The 17,794-nt window shown below is 40.8% G+C and overlaps 5 protein-coding genes across 6 annotated transcripts; 3 read left to right on the top strand and 2 right to left on the bottom strand.

Annotated features, from left to right (window-relative positions):
* Window positions 1-196: 196 nt before the first annotated feature.
* Window positions 197-2,681, bottom strand: LOC140762798 (COMPASS-like H3K4 histone methylase component WDR5B). Its single transcript, XM_073100751.1, has 2 exons — window positions 1,933-2,681; window positions 197-490 (listed from the first exon to the last, which is right to left on the bottom strand). The coding sequence occupies exons 1-2, from the start codon at window positions 2,644-2,646 to the stop codon at window positions 197-199; spliced, it is 1,008 nt and encodes a 335-aa protein (XP_072956852.1). The 5' UTR covers window positions 2,647-2,681.
* An 808-nt stretch (window positions 2,682-3,489) lies between these two features.
* LOC140762292 (photosystem I reaction center subunit II, chloroplastic-like) lies at window positions 3,490-4,328 on the bottom strand. Its single transcript, XM_073100004.1, has one exon. It carries the CDS (start codon window positions 4,232-4,234, stop codon window positions 3,629-3,631), a length of 606 nt encoding a protein of 201 aa, XP_072956105.1. The 5' UTR covers window positions 4,235-4,328; the 3' UTR covers window positions 3,490-3,628.
* Window positions 4,329-4,586: 258 nt separating this feature from the next.
* Window positions 4,587-7,612, top strand: LOC140762291 (uncharacterized). The gene is made up of 2 exons (XM_073100003.1): window positions 4,587-5,506; window positions 6,942-7,612. Exons 1-2 carry the CDS (start codon window positions 4,634-4,636, stop codon window positions 7,347-7,349), a joined length of 1,281 nt encoding a protein of 426 aa, XP_072956104.1. The 5' UTR covers window positions 4,587-4,633; the 3' UTR covers window positions 7,350-7,612.
* A 568-nt stretch (window positions 7,613-8,180) lies between these two features.
* On the top strand, window positions 8,181-13,461 carry LOC140763689 (N-terminal acetyltransferase B complex catalytic subunit NAA20-like). 2 transcript variants are annotated; one of them, XM_073101988.1, is made up of 7 exons: window positions 8,181-8,355; window positions 8,446-8,536; window positions 9,628-9,757; window positions 10,009-10,078; window positions 11,020-11,080; window positions 11,167-11,296; window positions 13,235-13,461. In XM_073101988.1, the coding sequence occupies exons 1-6, from the start codon at window positions 8,278-8,280 to the stop codon at window positions 11,256-11,258; spliced, it is 522 nt and encodes a 173-aa protein (XP_072958089.1). In that variant the 5' UTR covers window positions 8,181-8,277; the 3' UTR covers window positions 11,259-11,296; window positions 13,235-13,461. The 2 variants fall into 2 exon arrangements, with proteins under 2 accessions (XP_072958089.1, XP_072958088.1); XM_073101987.1 differs by lacking the exon at window positions 13,235-13,461 and having other exon boundaries at window positions 8,182-8,355; window positions 11,167-11,470.
* Window positions 13,462-13,564: 103 nt separating this feature from the next.
* LOC140763687 (fatty-acid-binding protein 1) lies at window positions 13,565-17,319 on the top strand. The gene is made up of 4 exons (XM_073101986.1): window positions 13,565-14,376; window positions 15,783-16,029; window positions 16,686-16,777; window positions 17,021-17,319. The coding sequence occupies exons 1-4, from the start codon at window positions 14,019-14,021 to the stop codon at window positions 17,161-17,163; spliced, it is 840 nt and encodes a 279-aa protein (XP_072958087.1). The 5' UTR covers window positions 13,565-14,018; the 3' UTR covers window positions 17,164-17,319.
* The last annotated feature ends 475 nt before the right edge of the window (window positions 17,320-17,794 follow it).

Here is a 17,794-nt window from a genome sequence, read left to right as displayed (position 1 = left end):
TCCCTGCCTGTTATGTGAGCAAATTGCATATGTACTACTCGGACTGCCATCTTCCAAAGGTAATAAGACTTCTGGAGAAGTTCAAACAATTAAGAAGAACAGAAGTAATGAAATTTACTAATATTTTGAAGTACTTGTTCTACAAAGATACTGAGCAACTCTCAACAACATTTTCTTTTGCCATCTAGATGTAGTCTTATGCCGTATTCTGGATCCATATCTTCACTGTTCTGTCATTATCAAGGCCAGCAGATGCAATTTTGTTCTCGGTCGGATGGCATGCGACGGAGATGACAGTATCAGTATGGCCTTCCAATTTCTGAATCAAATTTTTTCCTTGTAGGTCCCATATATACACACAATTGTCTTCTGACCCACTGACTATGTATTTACCATTTGTAACAGAAAATGTGGATGTAATGCAGTATCTTCTGTTGACATGACCTGTGTAACATTTGATAGATTTGTTTGTTGCATAGTTGTATAACTTCTGAAATGTAGTGAAAATAAAGGCAATCAGATATGAAACATTCTAGAAAGACAAGAAGGAGAAAACAAATGAACTTCTGTTCTATAAGCTAGGTTGTTGAAATCAAAGTGAGGAAGCTTTGATCATATAGGGCAATAAAAGCAACAAAGTATAATAGAACTTAAAGCAGATGTTTCGTATCACAGAATTTCATGGATCATAACACAATTTAGTGCCTCTTTGCAAAAGGAGGTATATGATGTAGGTGTTAGAACGTGGGATCCTGAATGCAATCAATGGATGGCACCAAATTGGCCAAAAGTAAGTCTGTCATGCTCTACTTGGTTATAGGCTTGATCAAGCTCAATTTGATACTAACAAGCTGAGCTTAACCGGCTGACCTTTACACTTTAAAATTAATTTCAAGCAAAATTTGGAGAAAAATTGACTCAATAAGGCCAGGTTGATCAGGTTAAAATATAAACCATAATCATTTGATCTTTTACAATATATACAGTTTATCGACCAATAGAATTATTCTTGCGTTAAGTTATGATTTAATAGCTTGTTCATAGCGACTGTACTACATAATCTATATTCAAGCTTTCAAATTTTCATTTGGGTGTTCTAAAGCTCAAGATAGGATCTAAAACATTTAAAAGATTATCTACCTACTCAATGTAAGCTGAAGCTCAAATTTCTCAAAATTAGGGTAAATTTAATTGAACAATATGACTTGATCCTACATGATAGACATATTTTCTAAGTCAAGCGTGACGAGGCTCAAGCTTGATCATCTCAAGAAATCACAATTTAATAACAAATCTATGTCAGAACAATTTATAAGTATCCAAAGTAGAGGTATATGGTAATTCTTAGATCCACGCGAAAGAATTGAACAAACATAGAAACGAAGCCATATTCAAACAAAGGCATTGGGAGGACGAGTATCTTGATATATGTATTGATGTGAATAAGGCACTGGGACGGTGCCTGCCTACCTGCACTGATCGGCACAAGACTCGTGCCTCGACTATCAGAAATGAAAATAGCCCCGGTCATCTCTCTTGAAGTACTCTAGCATGTAGAACAAAAGCCAAACCTCATAATCACTTTACTACCTAAGAGTCCTCTAGAATCTCTAGTTCAACACTTTGTCCCATTACCAATTGTCCAAGAAAGGAAGCAACACAAGTTATTCCAATTGTATACCAAATCTTGGCAAGGGGTATTTTATTCCAAGATTTTTAGAATCCCTAAACAAAGAGATATTGAACTTGTAGAGAGATGTCTAACCTAGTTCTAAAATTTCAGAAATGTCTAGATGCCAATTATATGTATTAACTTCCAAAGACCTAAATTTCTAAAATAAATCTTAAATTCAGTCCTAATTGCACCAAGATTTGGCACCAAATGGAAAGGAGATATAGTCCTGAGTAGTATCTACGTGAAAAATGGAGTACCAGGTTATCATCAAGCGTGGCAACAAGCACGAACTTCCCATTGGGCGAGAATTTGCAGAACGATACCGCCGGCGGTGCCTTTTCATCAACGAGCACCTTGGCCCGCGCCCCGGTGGCCACATCCCAGACCTTGCAGGTGCCATCATGGCTACCGGAGACGACGAGCGATCCGTCCTTGACGAAGTGGACCGACGTCACGGGCTCGTCGTGGGCGTCTATGGCGCGGACGCATCGGCCGGAGTGGACGTCCCAGATGCGGACGGTGCAGTCGAAGGCGCCGGAAACGATGAAGTTGGATTGGGGGTTGAAGTTGACGCAGAATACGAAGGAGGTGTGGCCGCGGAGGATTCGGATGCAGCGGTCGTCAGTGGAAGAGACGGCGGCGGAGGAAGAGGAGGAGGAGGAGGGAAGGGAGCGGAGGGACCAGATGCGGATGGTGCGGTCGTCGGAGGCGGAGGAGAGGTAGTGAGAGTCGAAGGACCAGGCGAGGTCGGAGACGCCCGCGGTGTGGCCGGAGAGGACGGCGAGGGGGAGGAGGGAGGAGGAGGAGTAGACGACGAGGGTGGAGTCGAGGGAGGCGGAGGCGAGGAGGCGGCCGTCGTTGGAGAATTTGACGCAGGAGATGGCGCGGGAGTGGGGACTCAGAGTGCGGAAGAGGCGATAAGGCCGGTAAGGAGGAGGGGCCGCAGCTTGGCCGGTCTCGCCGCTGGCCATCGGGAGGAATAGAGGGGATGGGAGGAGAAATTGGGTTTTACTTTTGGGAGAGTAGAATCTAAACCCGAACCCGTTTGCTTATTGGGCTAAATCGGTGGGACCATAAATTTTTTTTTTTCATTTAAGAAATTTATTATGATAATTATTATACTTTATTTTTATTATATTGATATCAAAATAAGTATAGTATCATCCTTTTATCTCACCAAATTTTTTTCACATTTATTCAAAAAAAGTTCTCTACCAATATAACTATGTCATGTACCTACATCGGAGAAATTATAACCTATATAAATTATTATGATGTTTCTTTATAAATTAGTGTAGTGTATAATAATTATGTTTGATATAATATAAAATTTATAATTATAATTTAGTAAATAATTAAAATATTTTTCTAATGAATTAACGAGGAGAAAAGAGATAAGAGAAATAAAGTGTTTAAATAATATTTGATTGAAGTAATGTCGTTATACAGTAAACAAGATGAAAGTGGAGATGAGAGGAGCAAAAAAATTGATATTAGTAAATTAATATTGAGATAAGTAGTTATTTATTTATTAGTATAACTGAGATATCTTCTTCTTCTTGAAGTTTAGAATAATTTAAAGTTAGATCACTAGTGATTTGTCAAGAGTGCTAACCTAATCAGGAAGATATGTTTTTATGTGATCTGTAATGGGATTGTAATCTTTTCTTGTTTTGTTTTTTAATCCTCTAATGACCAGCCTTCTCAGTGAACCAATCCAAATCCTTCTTTAATTACTCTCGAGTCTCGGATTGTTATCGTGGAATAATATGCAACCAGTAGAAGTGCATAACATATCTTATTATCTTTACTCGTACCAAAATGCAATTAATATTACCGAAGCCAAGATTAAGTATCACGTTTAACACAGAGAACGGCTTAAATAAATACAAAGACACGACTTTTACAGCACCAAACCATTACAACCCCAATATTATTCAACCCACGTACGACTTACAAATCGAACACCTGCTTCCCGGTGAACTTGACCTCGATCGGGCTGACGTTCTTCCCGATCGATCGGAAGTTTTGCCCGACGCCTTGGCGGCCGGGGTTGACCTTCTCGGGGTAGACTCCGTCCTTGGGGTGCAAGTACTGGACCTCGCCGTTGGGGAAGACCCGGTAGAACTGGTAGTTGATCTTGTACTTGGATCGCAGCCGGGTGCCGAGGGCGAGGCACTGCTCCTTCCTCGCCAGCTTCAGCAAGTTGGGCCCCTCGCGCATGATGGCGGCGCCGCCGGTGGGCATCTCGAAGACTTGCTCCTTGGGGGACGTCCAGGTGATGACGTAGAACTCCTCCACCTGTGCCTTGCGGAGGAGGCCGCCGGTGCTGCCGGCGAAGATGGGGGAAGGGGTATTGGGGTCGAGCTGGGGAGGGGTGAAGCCAGCGGGGGCTTCGGTCTCTGCGGCGGTTTCGGCGGCGGCGGAGATTTTGAGGGTGGGGAAGCGGGAGGAGGAAGGGGAGAGGAGGAGGGGACGAGGGGAGGGCTTGCGGGAGAGAAGAGGGCGGGAGGTGGTGGTGGGTGGGGTGAAGAGAGAGGCTTGGGTTGCCATCGCCATTAGAGAGGGAGAGAAGAGGAGGAGTAAGAGAGATTTGGGAGTATGAAGGGAGAGAGATGGTTGGGTTATGAGATGGAGGAGACGGAGGGCTCTGGGATGGATGGTTGTTGCTGGATGGGGGTGGAGATTTGGATAAGGTGATATGGGTTGGACCAATGGGAATGGACGATTTTGATACGATTTTGTATTCTTTAACCCACACCACAAACAAAGGAGGCTAATCTTTTGAAGGCCCAACTAGGCCTGACACGGCCCAAAAGTCGAGCCTAGACTCGGATAGTGGGAAAAACAAATCCGGATCCGATTTTGTTATCCGACCCGTTTGGATATCCTTGTTAAAATTATAAGGAATTATTTATACCACCTCTGCCCTCCCAGGTCCCTACTACCGTTTCGGCGATGGATCTGCTCAAGCGCGAGCTCCAGAGGAAGCGTCAAAGCCTTGAAGCCGACTTCGGCGGCAAGAAGCTCCTCCGCCGCTCCGAGATCGAGCAAAAGAACCTCCAAAAGCTCCGCGAGGAAGAGCACCGCCGCCACCTCTCCAAGTCCCAGTCCTCCTCCTCCTCCCCTTCTCCTACTCCTCCCTCTTCCTCCTCGAACCCTAATACTAATATCTCTAACCCTAATAACGCCGACCCCTCTCTACCTCCCGCTCTCTCCTCCCTCTCCTCGAAGAAACCCCCTGAGATCCTCTCGGACGAGCAGCGAATCGATGACCTCGTCCTCCCCCGGCATGAGGTCATCCGCCGCTTCCGCCTCCTCAAGCAGCCCATCACCCTCTTTGGGGAGGACGATGCCGCCCGCCTTGATCGCCTCAAGAACATCCTCAAGTCCGGGGTCATCGAGGTCGACAGCGACATGACGGAGGGACAGACTAACGATTTCCTCCGCGACATCTCCGAGCTCCGCAAGCGCCACAAGTCCGGTTCCTCTTCCTCGACGTTCCTCAAGGCCGGCAAGAGGGATGACGGCGGCGATGCGCTGGAGGACGGCGGGGGAGATGGGGACGGCGACAAGAATTTGAGCGGGGATGGGGGTTCGTCGGGGGTGGATGCGGATAAGGACTTGAAGCGGATGAAGGCCAAATTCGAGGAGCTTTGCGATGAGGATAAGATATTGGTGTTCTTTAAGAGGTTGCTGTATGAGTGGAAACAAGAGCTCGATGAGATGCCCGAGGCGGAGAGGAGGACGGCCAAGGGGAAATCCATGGTTGCCACTTTTAAGCAGTGTGCACGGTATTTGAAACCTCTATTCAAATTCTGCAGGAAAAAGGTTTGTGAAAATTGTATTCTTTGTTTTATTTTCATTATTTATTCTGTTTGCATATGCTGTATCTAGTCAATTGTTTGTAGGAAAGATACGGGCTCGATTCATTAGTTTGTCAATTTTGTGCTTTAGCTCATGGTTGTGAACAGGTAATAAGATTCTCAACTAGGCTTTGTCAAGTTCTCCTAAGCTATTAAGATTGGAATTAGGGCTGTACCTGATAACTATGAAAGAAAGATCAACATTTTCATTTTTTCCTTGCCTGTGTTTGAATCCCTAATGAGCCATGGATAAAAACAATCACCAGATCTGCAAGGTCTTGCTGCGGCTACATGTATCAGTTAGTCTGAAGACTAAATGGAAAATTTAGGAAAGAAACCTGTCAACTAAAATTTTCAATCTTGTTAGATCTTGTTTAGTTCTGGAAAGCCTTTGGAATGTGGCATGATCTTATTAGCAAGCTGGTATAACTTCGTATAAAGGTGGCATCACTAGTTTCATTAAGGATGTCGGCTAAAATATATGAGGTGCTGATAACTCAGACCTGTTAATTGTTTGATAATTGAAAGGACTGTTTGAATAAATTCTTTTACTAGGGCATGTACTACTCACAGTATCCAACTCAAAAATGAGTTTTATTAAATAATTAGTGTGGTTGTAAGAGAATCTGGTTTTAGTTATACATGATTACCCATAATGGTCCCAATATCTGTTTTGTGAAAATCAGGGGAACTTTATTCTTGAAACATGACAACATAAGTCACGCTGGTCTACCCTGAGTTGGGATACCCAACCTTGCTTTCTCTTCTTCCTCACAATTGCATATCCTTATTCCTTCTATTCTCCATTTTGTGTAGCTATATGCATCTACATCCTTTTAATCCTCATGAAATTGTCTTTCCCCAAAATCTGTTGTTTCTATCTTCTATTATCTGATTGAATAGTTTTGTGCTTCACTAATCGTTACTATGCGTATATCTAATAATTTTGTCAGATTCACTATCTAGTTAGGCAGCAAATGTTATCTAGTTTTCATTTTCAGGCCAATATAAGTAGTTTGATATAAATTGTTGCACAGTTTCACACCATTTTCATAGAATTGTCACCTAGGATGTCCTACTTTAATAACACGACCATATGTCACTTCTGAAGGTATTGCTTTATCTTGGAGATGCCTTTATATATATATATTGTTGACTAAATGTTAGCAGTTGAAAGCAGTAGCATGTGTAATTAAGATAATGAAATAGTAACAAAATGCCAAAACAAAGTTTGTAACTACTATAAAATTTTCTTTATTTATTTGTCTAACAATTATTTGTACATTCGTAAACCCTACTCTATAAGTTTACAACTACTAAATTATTGAGTTGATAATTAATCATCTGAATCATGTACATTTTTCTGTTAGCTGATACAGTTTTTCTTCTTTATGTTCCAGGTTCTTCCGGATGACATCCGGCAGGCATTGCTCGTCGTGGTCCAATGCTGTATGAAGCGGGACTATTTAGCAGCCATGGACCTGTACATTAAGATGGCCATCGGCAATGCACCTTGGCCTATTGGTGTTACCATGGTTGGCATCCACGAGCGTTCGGCTCGAGAGAAGATCCACACAAACAGCGTAGCCCACATCATGAATGATGAGACGACCCGCAAGTACCTGCAGTCTGTGAAGAGGCTTATGACCCTTTGCCAACGCCGCTACCCAGCACTTCCATCCAAATCAGTTGAGTTCAACAGCTTGGCAAATGGAAGCGATTTGCAGTCACTATTAACTGAGGAGAGAGATTCTGTGAGAGCTTCGCCTGAGGATAGACTTCGGTTAATGCCAGCGCCAAAGGAATAACTTATGTATCTTCATAGCAATCTAGGCTTGTAATCTGGATATATCGTAAACACCCAGCAGCTAGTGATTTGTGTGTTAACTCACTTTACAAGTTTCAAGTGAGTATGGTTATTAGCTTCCGGCCTGCTGATACAATTAGAGTTGAGATATCTCTTCTAGCTAAACTGGCAACACCCCGATTAAGCAGTGAAGGTCATGAAATCAAGCTTTATCTGTTGCTCTGTATATTGTTCATTAAATAAGTTGACATGCACATTCTTGGACGTAGTCCTGTCGCGTGTCATTGCTCATGGTTAATTGGTGTGTTATTTAGTCTTCACCTGATAGGTAGTGGATTAAAACCTTTGTTTGCATTAGCATGTTTGGAGAATTGTAATGGTTAAGCTCACATATTCGAATATTTATGGGTTAAATATGTTTAAGGCAAATGCTTTAAATATCTTATTCTATTATTTGAGAGAAATGAGAATTTGATGGTGATTCACTTAAAACATTTGTCCAACGTAGATTCAAATCTAGATAGTTTATTTTACATATATTCATCTCTCTTAGTATCCAAAATAATAAGCTTTTCTTTAGTCGCTCTCTCAATTAGTTTAAATTTGTTTTATACTCTTACGTCCATCGGTGGCTAAAATTTGAATTTCATACTAAACAAGACTAAACAAATTGATCCAAAAAAGAGGTAAGAAGAAGAGATCTGTACTTTTAATTTTCAACTCTTGTAGTTTTTATTTAATATAACGAAATGCACATAATTTATATGTTTATTACAAATCGAAAAGGTCAAATGCCATCAAATTACACAAGATCCCGTGACCACGTCTGGGCTTTGGTTCGCCCAAAACGACTTAAAATGCTAAGCAGCAATCACTTCTAACAGACATTTGAACAAACAGGTAGCAAGCAGTCTCTCTCACTTGTCTCGATGACGACCATCCGCCGCTTCTGCTGCGACGATCTCCTCCGGTTCGCCAACGTCAATCTCGATCATCTCACCGAAACAGTGCGCCCCCTTCCTTCCTTTCTATTCTCCCCAGTCGGATCCTTCTTTTCTTAGTATTTAACCGTTTCCTTCTTCCCTTATCCTGCCCAGTTCAACATGTCCTTCTACATGACTTATCTGGCTCGATGGCCCGATTACTTTCACGTCGCCGAGAGCCCCGGCAACAAAATCATGGGATACAGTAAGCTCACCTGCCTCTATAATTTTTTTCCCTTCTCACTTAGTTTGTGGATTTTGATAATTGCAATCAATTTGTGGGATTGGGAGATTGGGGATGAAAGATAGTTTGATTCCTACCAACAGTGAACTTTGATTCATATCCTTGAAAGCAAGATGATGGTTGAACCCTTTGACATTAGTTAGATAACTTGGATCTGTGACACTTATGTTAGGTTTTAGTAAAGATTTTCGTTCATATTTTAAGTTTCCATAGAGTGCGCATTGTCCTCAAAAGAGTTGTTGTGTTAGTATATGTTATCATTCAGAGAGCTGCACCTGATGAACTTCCCTTACTGCTACATGGAGAAGTCGCTAAGTTAAAATTAGTTTTCTTTTCTAGCTTTTTAGTAGGAGGAAGTGAGGAACTTGTATTAAAATTAGAATTCTTGATTGATTTTTTTTCCTGTATGATAGCACATTATATTGGAGAATCAATATTTCACTAGCGTAATATGAACCATACATGTATGTGAAGCAGGCTTAATACTCTAAAGGACATACATGCCCTGAAATTCTTGATCTTTTTTTGCATTTTGATGAGCAGCGGATAATTATCACATTTTCTGGTATGGCCTAGTTATTTCCCTATTATTTGTCCTTCTCTAGTCTAGACAGGTTGGTGGTAATTTTTTATTTTTTGAATGCTGATATTGCTTTAATCTAAGCTGCATCTCTCAGGGTGTATGTATGGCAGCAGCCTGATTGCATTCTTGTCTAAAGTTGTGCTAGACCTTTTTAAGTTAATAAAGAAAAGCAATACCTATTTACGATACATTTTGGGATGCCTAAAATGTTTCGGTAGAACTTAGTTAATCTACGGCATTTATCTTCAGCATACATCTGTTTCAAGTTCTTTTCATCATCATTCAAGACATTATTCATCAAATCAAACAAACCTGGGGGTACGGGCTTTTCTTCCTTCATTTCCAAACAACCATCAATGCCTTAATAAGGGTGCTTCATTTCTTTTTATGTTGTCTTACATCAGTTCAGCCTTCTGAAATTGCTTTTCTTTTCTCAACCTTTAATAATTGGTACTGATATGTTTTGTAGTTATGGGGAAAATCGAAGGTCAAGGTGAATCTTGGCATGGCCATGTAACTGCAGTCACCGTAGCTTCAGAGTACCGAAGACAGCAGTTAGCTAGGAAATTAATGAATCTACTGGAGGACATCAGTGACAAGTAACTCTTTGCATGAAGAAACTTCATTAGTAGATGTTCTTTTCCGCATGAGTTACTTGATGCTCTTCTATTGCATCTACTAAAATGCATGAAGTTATTTGTTCTTTTATTGCTGAAAACTGCATGACTTGGTACTTGACTCTGAAACTGGATCTGCGTGAGTTCTGTCATCCATTCTTATATCCTCTTGGTTTGCTGTAGTCATGCTCAGTAATTTATGTTTCAAGAATTAAGAGAGTTACATTTTGCAGAGATAAGGCTTACTTTGTGGATCTCTTTGTGAGGGCATCTAATACGCCAGCCATTAAAATGTATGAAAAGGTACACTTTCTGTCGTGCTGCGTCAACCTTGATTTATTCTTTCTGTATTTTGCAATTCATTTTGTAGTATTAAAGCAGTGAGTCAAGCTGACAGATTTGTTCTGTTATAGATGAAATAGAAATATATGCTTGGGATTTTTAAATGCCTAGGCAATACAGTGGGTGATCATTGAGGAATCCATTCTTCAACAGCCCACCATGGTTTTTTCAGCATGGGATGTCTGAATCATTTCAGTGTGAACATATAATTGTAGTTTCATGTAGAATATTTCGGTAGAGTGTGAATAGGTCAATAACTTTGTAAATTTTTAACAGGAACGTGGAACTTCAAATCTTAGATGGTGCTAGTTTCCAACTAAGCACTTCACAATCTTATATCCTTACCGACTAGCTACTTCACAGTTTTACAACTGGTTTGGAAAATGGTAGCCAAATCCTACAATAGCATGAAAATCCATGCAGCACTGCTGCCCTCATGGGGATAGTTTACTACTCGTGATAGGTCAATAGTTATTCAATACATATCTTTACATACTTAAGTAGGAAGCAGCTAACCTGAAAAGTGAAAAGCATTCACAATATCCAGCTTATGCTCAATGTTCTGCATTTTGTCTGTATAAGTTCCCTTTCAGGCTAAATTTTTGCATGCTGAAATTATGGGAGCTTAAGGAATGCAACATTGTTAGTGACCCTTATTGCAAAACATATAACGCAATTTAAAATATGGTAGTCAAGTAGTTTGAAAGATTTCTCTCAGCTCTCAGGAACTAATATGAAGAGAATGATATCCATAACACAAACTCATCTTGAAAAGTAGAAATTAATAGCAGAACTTCATTGTAGAACCACATATCACTAAGTGGTGCTTTGGCGATTTCTGTTCAACCATTGCTTAGAATTAGTTGGATTATTTCTGACATACTTTCATTGGACTTCTGCAGCTCGGTTATGTGATCTATAGAAGAGTTCTGCGCTATTACTCTGGGGAAGAAGATGGCCTGGGTGAGTTGCTTCTCGAATTGATTAGTCTTATGACATGCAAGGGAAAGGTTTTCTCGATCCTTACTGGCTCTACTCTGCATTTTCAGATATGAGGAAAGCATTACCCAGAGATGTTGAAAAGAAGTCCATTATCCCCCTTAAAAAGCCAATTACAACTGATGAACTCGAGTATGATTGATCATCGTAGAGTTCCTTAGCTCCTTCATCCTCAAACTGGTATTCAGAGGAATGCGCAATCCTCCTACAGTTCCTTTTCTTGCAAATGACAGCAGCTATACTCTTATCTCTTTAAGCAATCTGAATTCTTTGAATTAGAAGATATTCCTGTGCTTCCATACCATAAGTTATACTTTTAACGACTTGAAATATCAGGAGTTATATCTTCTTCTTTTTCTTTGAAGTGGGGGGTGGGGGTTGGCTGTGATAACGAAGTTAGATATTGTAACACCCCAAATTTAAAAAAAAAAAAAAAAAAAAAAAATCCTGACCGACGCACGTGCCGAGCACGTGCGTCGGCCTGCCACCCTGCCACCCTCCCTCTTTTCTTCTCTTCTTCTCTTCCCTTCCTTGCCACGCCACCTTCCCCATCTCCCTCATCTCTTCCCCCTCACCGCAGCCCCTCTTTTCTCCTCTCTCTCCCTCGTGATTGCCGACAGCCGCCGAAGCCACCGAGCTCGCCGACCCCTCCCCCTCCGGTAAACCTCCTTCCTTTCTTCCCTTTCTCCTTCCCCTCCTCGGCCTCGTGCTGTGCCGGACTCTTGCCGCCGCCGCCCCTGCGCTGCGCTGCGCCGCCGGCCTCGTGCCGCGCCGCCGCAGCCCCGCGTCCCCGCAGCCTCGTGGGCGCTTCCCTCCGCCTCCCTTCCTTCCATCGGTGGTGGAAGGAGATGAGGTGGAGGGGTGGGGGGGTTAAACCCCACCCATTTTTCCCTTAGTGGGCTGCAGACCACTGCAGCCCACTAATCCTTTGGGGTGGGCTGCAGACCGCAGCCCACCAGCCTAGTTGGGGTGGGCTACCATACCGTGGAGACCCCCCCAGGCGAGTAGAGTTATACAAATCTAGAATAGCATGATACAGTAGGAAATGTCAGTATTAATGCATGCAGTTGGTACTCCCTGTTATATCTTTTGCATATGTAGTTATTTATAATCTGTTCAGTATAGTATCATGAGAAAGATAATGTGTATGATAATGCTTTACATGTGTCCTGTATACCGTTGCATAGATGTATGATTGCTGTGGATATGGACTGTAATGATCATGATGACTATAACATGCTTTATACATGCATAAACACTGCACCACTTCCACCTATCATTAGTAGTCGAATTCTGACTAGGCAGTACCCCTACTCACTCATCCCAGGGTTAAGGGCAGAGTGTATCATATATGTCTATACTATTAGCGGCCTACACCTGAGGTCGGGAAGCCTGTGTGGCATTCAGGTAGTTATACTGCATAGTTAGGACTAGATTATAATGATAGAAGAATATGATTGTGAGGCGGGGATATAACTCTAGCGGTACCCGACGACGCAGGGTTAGGGCGTCTGTTGATGAGCCGTGGGCTCCTGATTCTCCCGCCGAGGGCGGTGATGATTTAGAGAGAGTGAGATATGGGCTTACGACCGGGGTCCTGAGTCTGATGGCCACAGACAACCGGTCACATGTAGTGTCGCCATACACGTGTGGGTGACCTTACCGCTAGATGTGTATATATCCCCCCCTCGATGTATGTGATGATGGATGATTGTTTTGTAGGAGTATTTACCCTGTGTGGTGAATAGCTCGGTGAGCGATGATAAATATGATTATTGTTTTGGTAGACATGAGATGACTAAACTGCTATATTATTGCTATGCATAACATGTAAACCTATGATTGAGATGTGTACGAATAAGAGATTGTCTCAAACTTTATATCTGTGTGAACTGATCATAATACGTTTGGGTAAACTAGCATGTTCCAAGATAGTGATTGGTAATCTCTATCAACTGCATTGACTTGTAAATTGTGGTAAGTCATTTTAAATAAGCATGTCGTTATCGTTAGCAATTTGGGCATACATTGGATATACACCTGTGCTGTCATTATTTTAGATTGTATGAATCCTACTCGCTGGGCTGTAAGCTCACCCCTCGTGGCATATTATTTCAGAGCTAGGGGACGCAGGTGCGGGTAGCGAGGAGTAGCCGCTTTCTTTCTTTTTAGTACGTACGTAGTTGTATTAAGCCCCTGCGAGGGTATGATGTTGACGTTGTATCTTTTTGGGACTTTAGAGTAATATTTTGGATGTATATTTGGAAGGCTTGTTGTGGCCTGTGGAACTTGTATCCGGACTACTTTAGTTGAGTTAATTATGGTGAAATTGTGTGGTTGTGTGCCTTGTGAAATCCTTGTACTGACAGTTCATGTGATATACCGCGTGGGAGGATTTACCCACGCGGTTTACACGTGTATTTGGAGGTTTGGGTGTTTCAGATATTATGCTCGGTGGTCATATAATGCTTCAACTGAGTTGCTGAGGTAAAAATTGTTACATAGCTAATTTTGTTAAAGAATCCAGGCCCCTCCTAGTATAAGAATATTGCAGTATCTGAGGAATCTGCCCTGGATAATTTGATGTCGATTTTGATACAACATTGGCGATAATATGCTGAATAATTGTTTAAATGTGTATGCAAAAACGATTATAGATATATTGTTAAGACTGAAATAGTTTTTTTTTTTTTTTTTTTTTTTTTTTAGAAAAAAAAGACTGAAATAGTAAATTTTCACACGTAAAAAACATTCTCCAACGCATTAGAGAACTAAACTCGCTCCTACTATCAACAGAAATATAATAAGAACAAAAGCATACCCACCAAACTGTTTTAATTATACGTTGTTCACTCCGTCGCACATCATCTACGCCGCACTCCCTTTCTCCACTGCTCTCCTCATGGTTTCCCTCCGTTTCCCCTTCTCGTTTCCCCGGCCCCCAAGGCCACCCCGATTCCCCGATGCCTCCCGTTTCTTCCCTGTCGCCGTCGCCACCGGCGTCGGAATGGCTTTGGCGATCTCTCTCGCATCGGCCAACGAGGAATCGGATCCATCTCTCCTAAAGGGGCGGATCGGCTCTTCTCCTCCCATTTGGGCATCTCTTTCCTTGGCCGATGGCGCCGCCTCGGGAACGTCGACGGAGCCCAAGACCGGTGTGGCTTTCCCCGAGGAGGTGGAGGGGGGAAGGAGATTGCTGGGAGTTGGGCTGAGGAGGACCAATGTGTTCGGCTTGAAGAGCATCGATGTTTATGCTTTCGGTAATGGGTCAAAATGCTCCCTTTTCTGTTTTGGTAACGTGTGTTGCTTTTAATTGAACTCAACATTGTAAAATATGCGCTTTTGGGGATTTCTTTAGAAGGGTTTTTGTTATCATGGCGACTGATTTAAATTATTGGTGGTAGTCACTTTATGTGTTGAATTAGTTAGCGCATCTGCATTGCTAACACTGTGCTCTTATTTATTTATTTATTATTGCTGTCGTATAAAGAAGGTAATACCTGCTGTTCCGTTTAAATGATATCTTCATTCATCATAATTTTAAACCATCATCTGTTAGTATTTGATAGTCTTTATTTGTTGTTTACATAACATCTGCATGAATGGCTATATTGAGTTTCCATACTGAGTTCTATTTGCATCTTTCAGGTAGTAAGTAGTAAACTAGTAGTCTTAGGAAGTGCTTCTGCTCATAACCATTGCGATCTTCTCATTATAAACCTAGGCCAATCTGCTTTTATGTCCTTTGGGTGCATGGTCGAGTACGGATCATCCAGAGATCAATATGTGTAATTCAAATTTCTTTGGATCCTGAACTACTATGCTTTAAAATTCTTGTAGTTGTCTTTCTGCATCTTCTCTGCCAAACCTGCCTTAAATTTTCGCGATTTTCATCTGCCATTACACTGTATGTTCATGCTTCACTTATGGTTGATAAGGACACTCATGGTGGTGGTAGAGTTTGCATTTCCTTTTCTGATATGGTATGGGGATGGCGTGTTGTCTTGTAGAGAATGGTTTAGCTTGACCAGGGCCAGGTAATTGCGCCTTCGAGGCTCCTCTTAGATTGAGGGTCAGTCCTGATGGCTAATTCTATTAGCAGAAAATGTCTAACTTGCCAATACTCTAAGCTGTGTAGTTATTACATGACCACACTCTGTTTTAATAAATTATATTTCTACATTCCATTTTGTTCAGTGCAGATGTCTAGTGGATTATTTGATAAGTTACTTGGAGATTCTTACTTATGCTTATTAATAGTCATCTTGAAGTCTGTATAATTGGTACACATACATTTCCTGTCAAACGTTCTTTTCTGGGTTTTTTTTTAATGTTTTTTCTATAATGCTGGGAATTAACTCTATTCAGTCTCTGTCTTGTTTAGATTCTTTCTTCCTTGTGATCATGAAACCAATTTAACAGATGCAACCGAGCCTAGAGTCATCATTTGAATTTTCAACTCTTTGATTAGACCTTAATGATACCATCCCCATTGAAATTTAGTAAACTTCTAATTTATGTTATGTCCTCTATTTCTTCTCTTACTCGATATAACTATGGTTGCCTTCAGTGCTGTTGTTAGCTTCACGAAACAAATTTGATTAATTGGCACCATTTTATAGCTTTAATTATTTTGTCATTTTAACTCTTTTTTTAATAATTACAGGTGTTTATGTTGATGATAATGATGTTAAAAAATTGAATGAGAAATATGGAACACTTTCAGTCTCGGAACTGAAAGAAAATAAGGAGTTTATTGCAGATGCACTGGAATGTGATCTACGTATGACAGTTAGGCTTCAAATAGTATATGGTAGACTAAGCATCCGTTCAGTTCGTAATGCTTTTGCAAAAAGTGTAGGAAGCAGACTTGAGAAGTTTGGTGGATCAGCTAACAAGGAATTGCTTCAGAGGTAATTTTGAATTTTTAGTTTATTTCTAACAACTTTTTTAGCTAAACTCAAAGCTAAAAGCATTGCATTTCTTGAAATAACCCTGCAACTGTTCAGGCTATTAGTTGATAAGCAATCATCTGCAAAATAAGTAGGCTAATATTGTCATTTTCTTACTTACCTTTGCTTCTTTGTAGCCAAATGATCTCATATGTTCATTCCAGAAGTAGTTATTGGTATAATATTTCTCTTACTTTTAGAATGTGAGGATGAAAGCCTTTACATTCTTGCATGAAAGCATCCAACAAGAATTTGTACTCCATGCCAAGACTTCACTAGATGGGAACAGCTAGTTAGGCTAACCCTATAAAGCATCAGTCAATTCTGCATGATTTGATCTATGACTATTATCTTAGTTTATTAATTTTCTACTTTTAATGATGGACTCTCTGTCTCTTAACTTATCATTTCCTCCTTTATGATTTATATCCTTCTATCTTTCCAAGAGTTGCATCATGTGGTTTCTCTCTCTCTCTCTCTCGCTCTCAGATTTATAGATTATAATCGTTAAAGCTAAATGACGGGTATTCTTGAAGTGAGTATGATTTGGAGTCAGTGATCCGATTGCATGGTGCTTATTGTCATGATAGAAATAAGTTTAGTTTTATTTCTTGCAGGTTTGTTTCCCTATTTGATGATGAATACAAGCTACCAAAGGGGTCTGTAATTGAACTTTCAAGGGAACAAGGCCACGTACTTCAAACAAAAAGTAAGATGGTTCTTATTGATTTTATGAGTTGTCATCTTAAATTGAGTTGGATTGCGACATGAGCCTGTGGTCACACATAAAACTAAAAGTCCATTTTACCCAATTGTCTATGTTATGATATATATTGAAGAGACTTATTAGTGCACATATAGTATCTCATGTTTTGTTTTACTCATACAATTAAAATATCCTGTCTTTTACACATCTTGGTAGTCAAATGTTTAACTCTCTCCCTCTCTATAGTTGACGGCAAGGAAGTCGGAAACATCCAGAGCAAGCTCTTGTGTCAGTCCATATTAGATCTTTACTTTGGCGAGGATCCATTTGACAAGCGCGCTAAAGATGATATTCAACTCAACTTGGCGAGCCTTCTCAAAAGGGTCTAACTAGACTTCCATCAGTAAAAACAGCATAAATTCTTTCTTTGCTTAGTTGTTCTTCTATGTTCACACACATTCAAAAATCATCTACTATATTGTTTTGTACCTCATTTTGTAATTGTTGCTATGCAAATCATGCCCATTGCTACCTACCATTTACTTTGATGCTCTCAACTTGGTTTTGTAATTAATCTGCAAGTCGTCGAAAATTAACCATGTTACAGTTACTCTGAGAATTGAATATTTGTGAGTTGATTTCAGTTTTCACTATTATCAAGTCAAAATCCTTCCTTGCTTCTTTGTTAAGTACCTTCTGTTGCAAGGGTTCTAGTGAGGGCCCTTTATTTCTGGGCAAGATAAGCGAGGAGTTGTTAATGATATTGGTGGCGAAGGGCCCATGCTTTGAGAATAGCTGGGCCAAGAAGAAGGATAAATTACAATAATAATTTCTATTAAACTTAGTAATCCTCGTACATATAACCATTTTAAAATTCCAAATTGATACCTTCGATCATACAATCTCATAATATATCGCCCACAACCACTAAATTATGACAAAATCTTGACAAAATCGATTAACCCCAGAGGGCCCCCAGAGGGAGCCACAACCCGTGAGTAAATCGAATCAGGAGGGCAA

The sequence above is a fragment of the Typha angustifolia genome, chromosome 7 (assembly GCF_048772165.1).
Source record: "Typha angustifolia cultivar Huaian chromosome 7, ASM4877216v1, whole genome shotgun sequence".
Lineage (NCBI taxonomy): Eukaryota > Viridiplantae > Streptophyta > Magnoliopsida > Poales > Typhaceae > Typha > Typha angustifolia.
The sequence above is the reverse complement of the archived record's forward strand: the minus strand, read 5'-3'. Positions and strand labels throughout refer to the sequence as shown.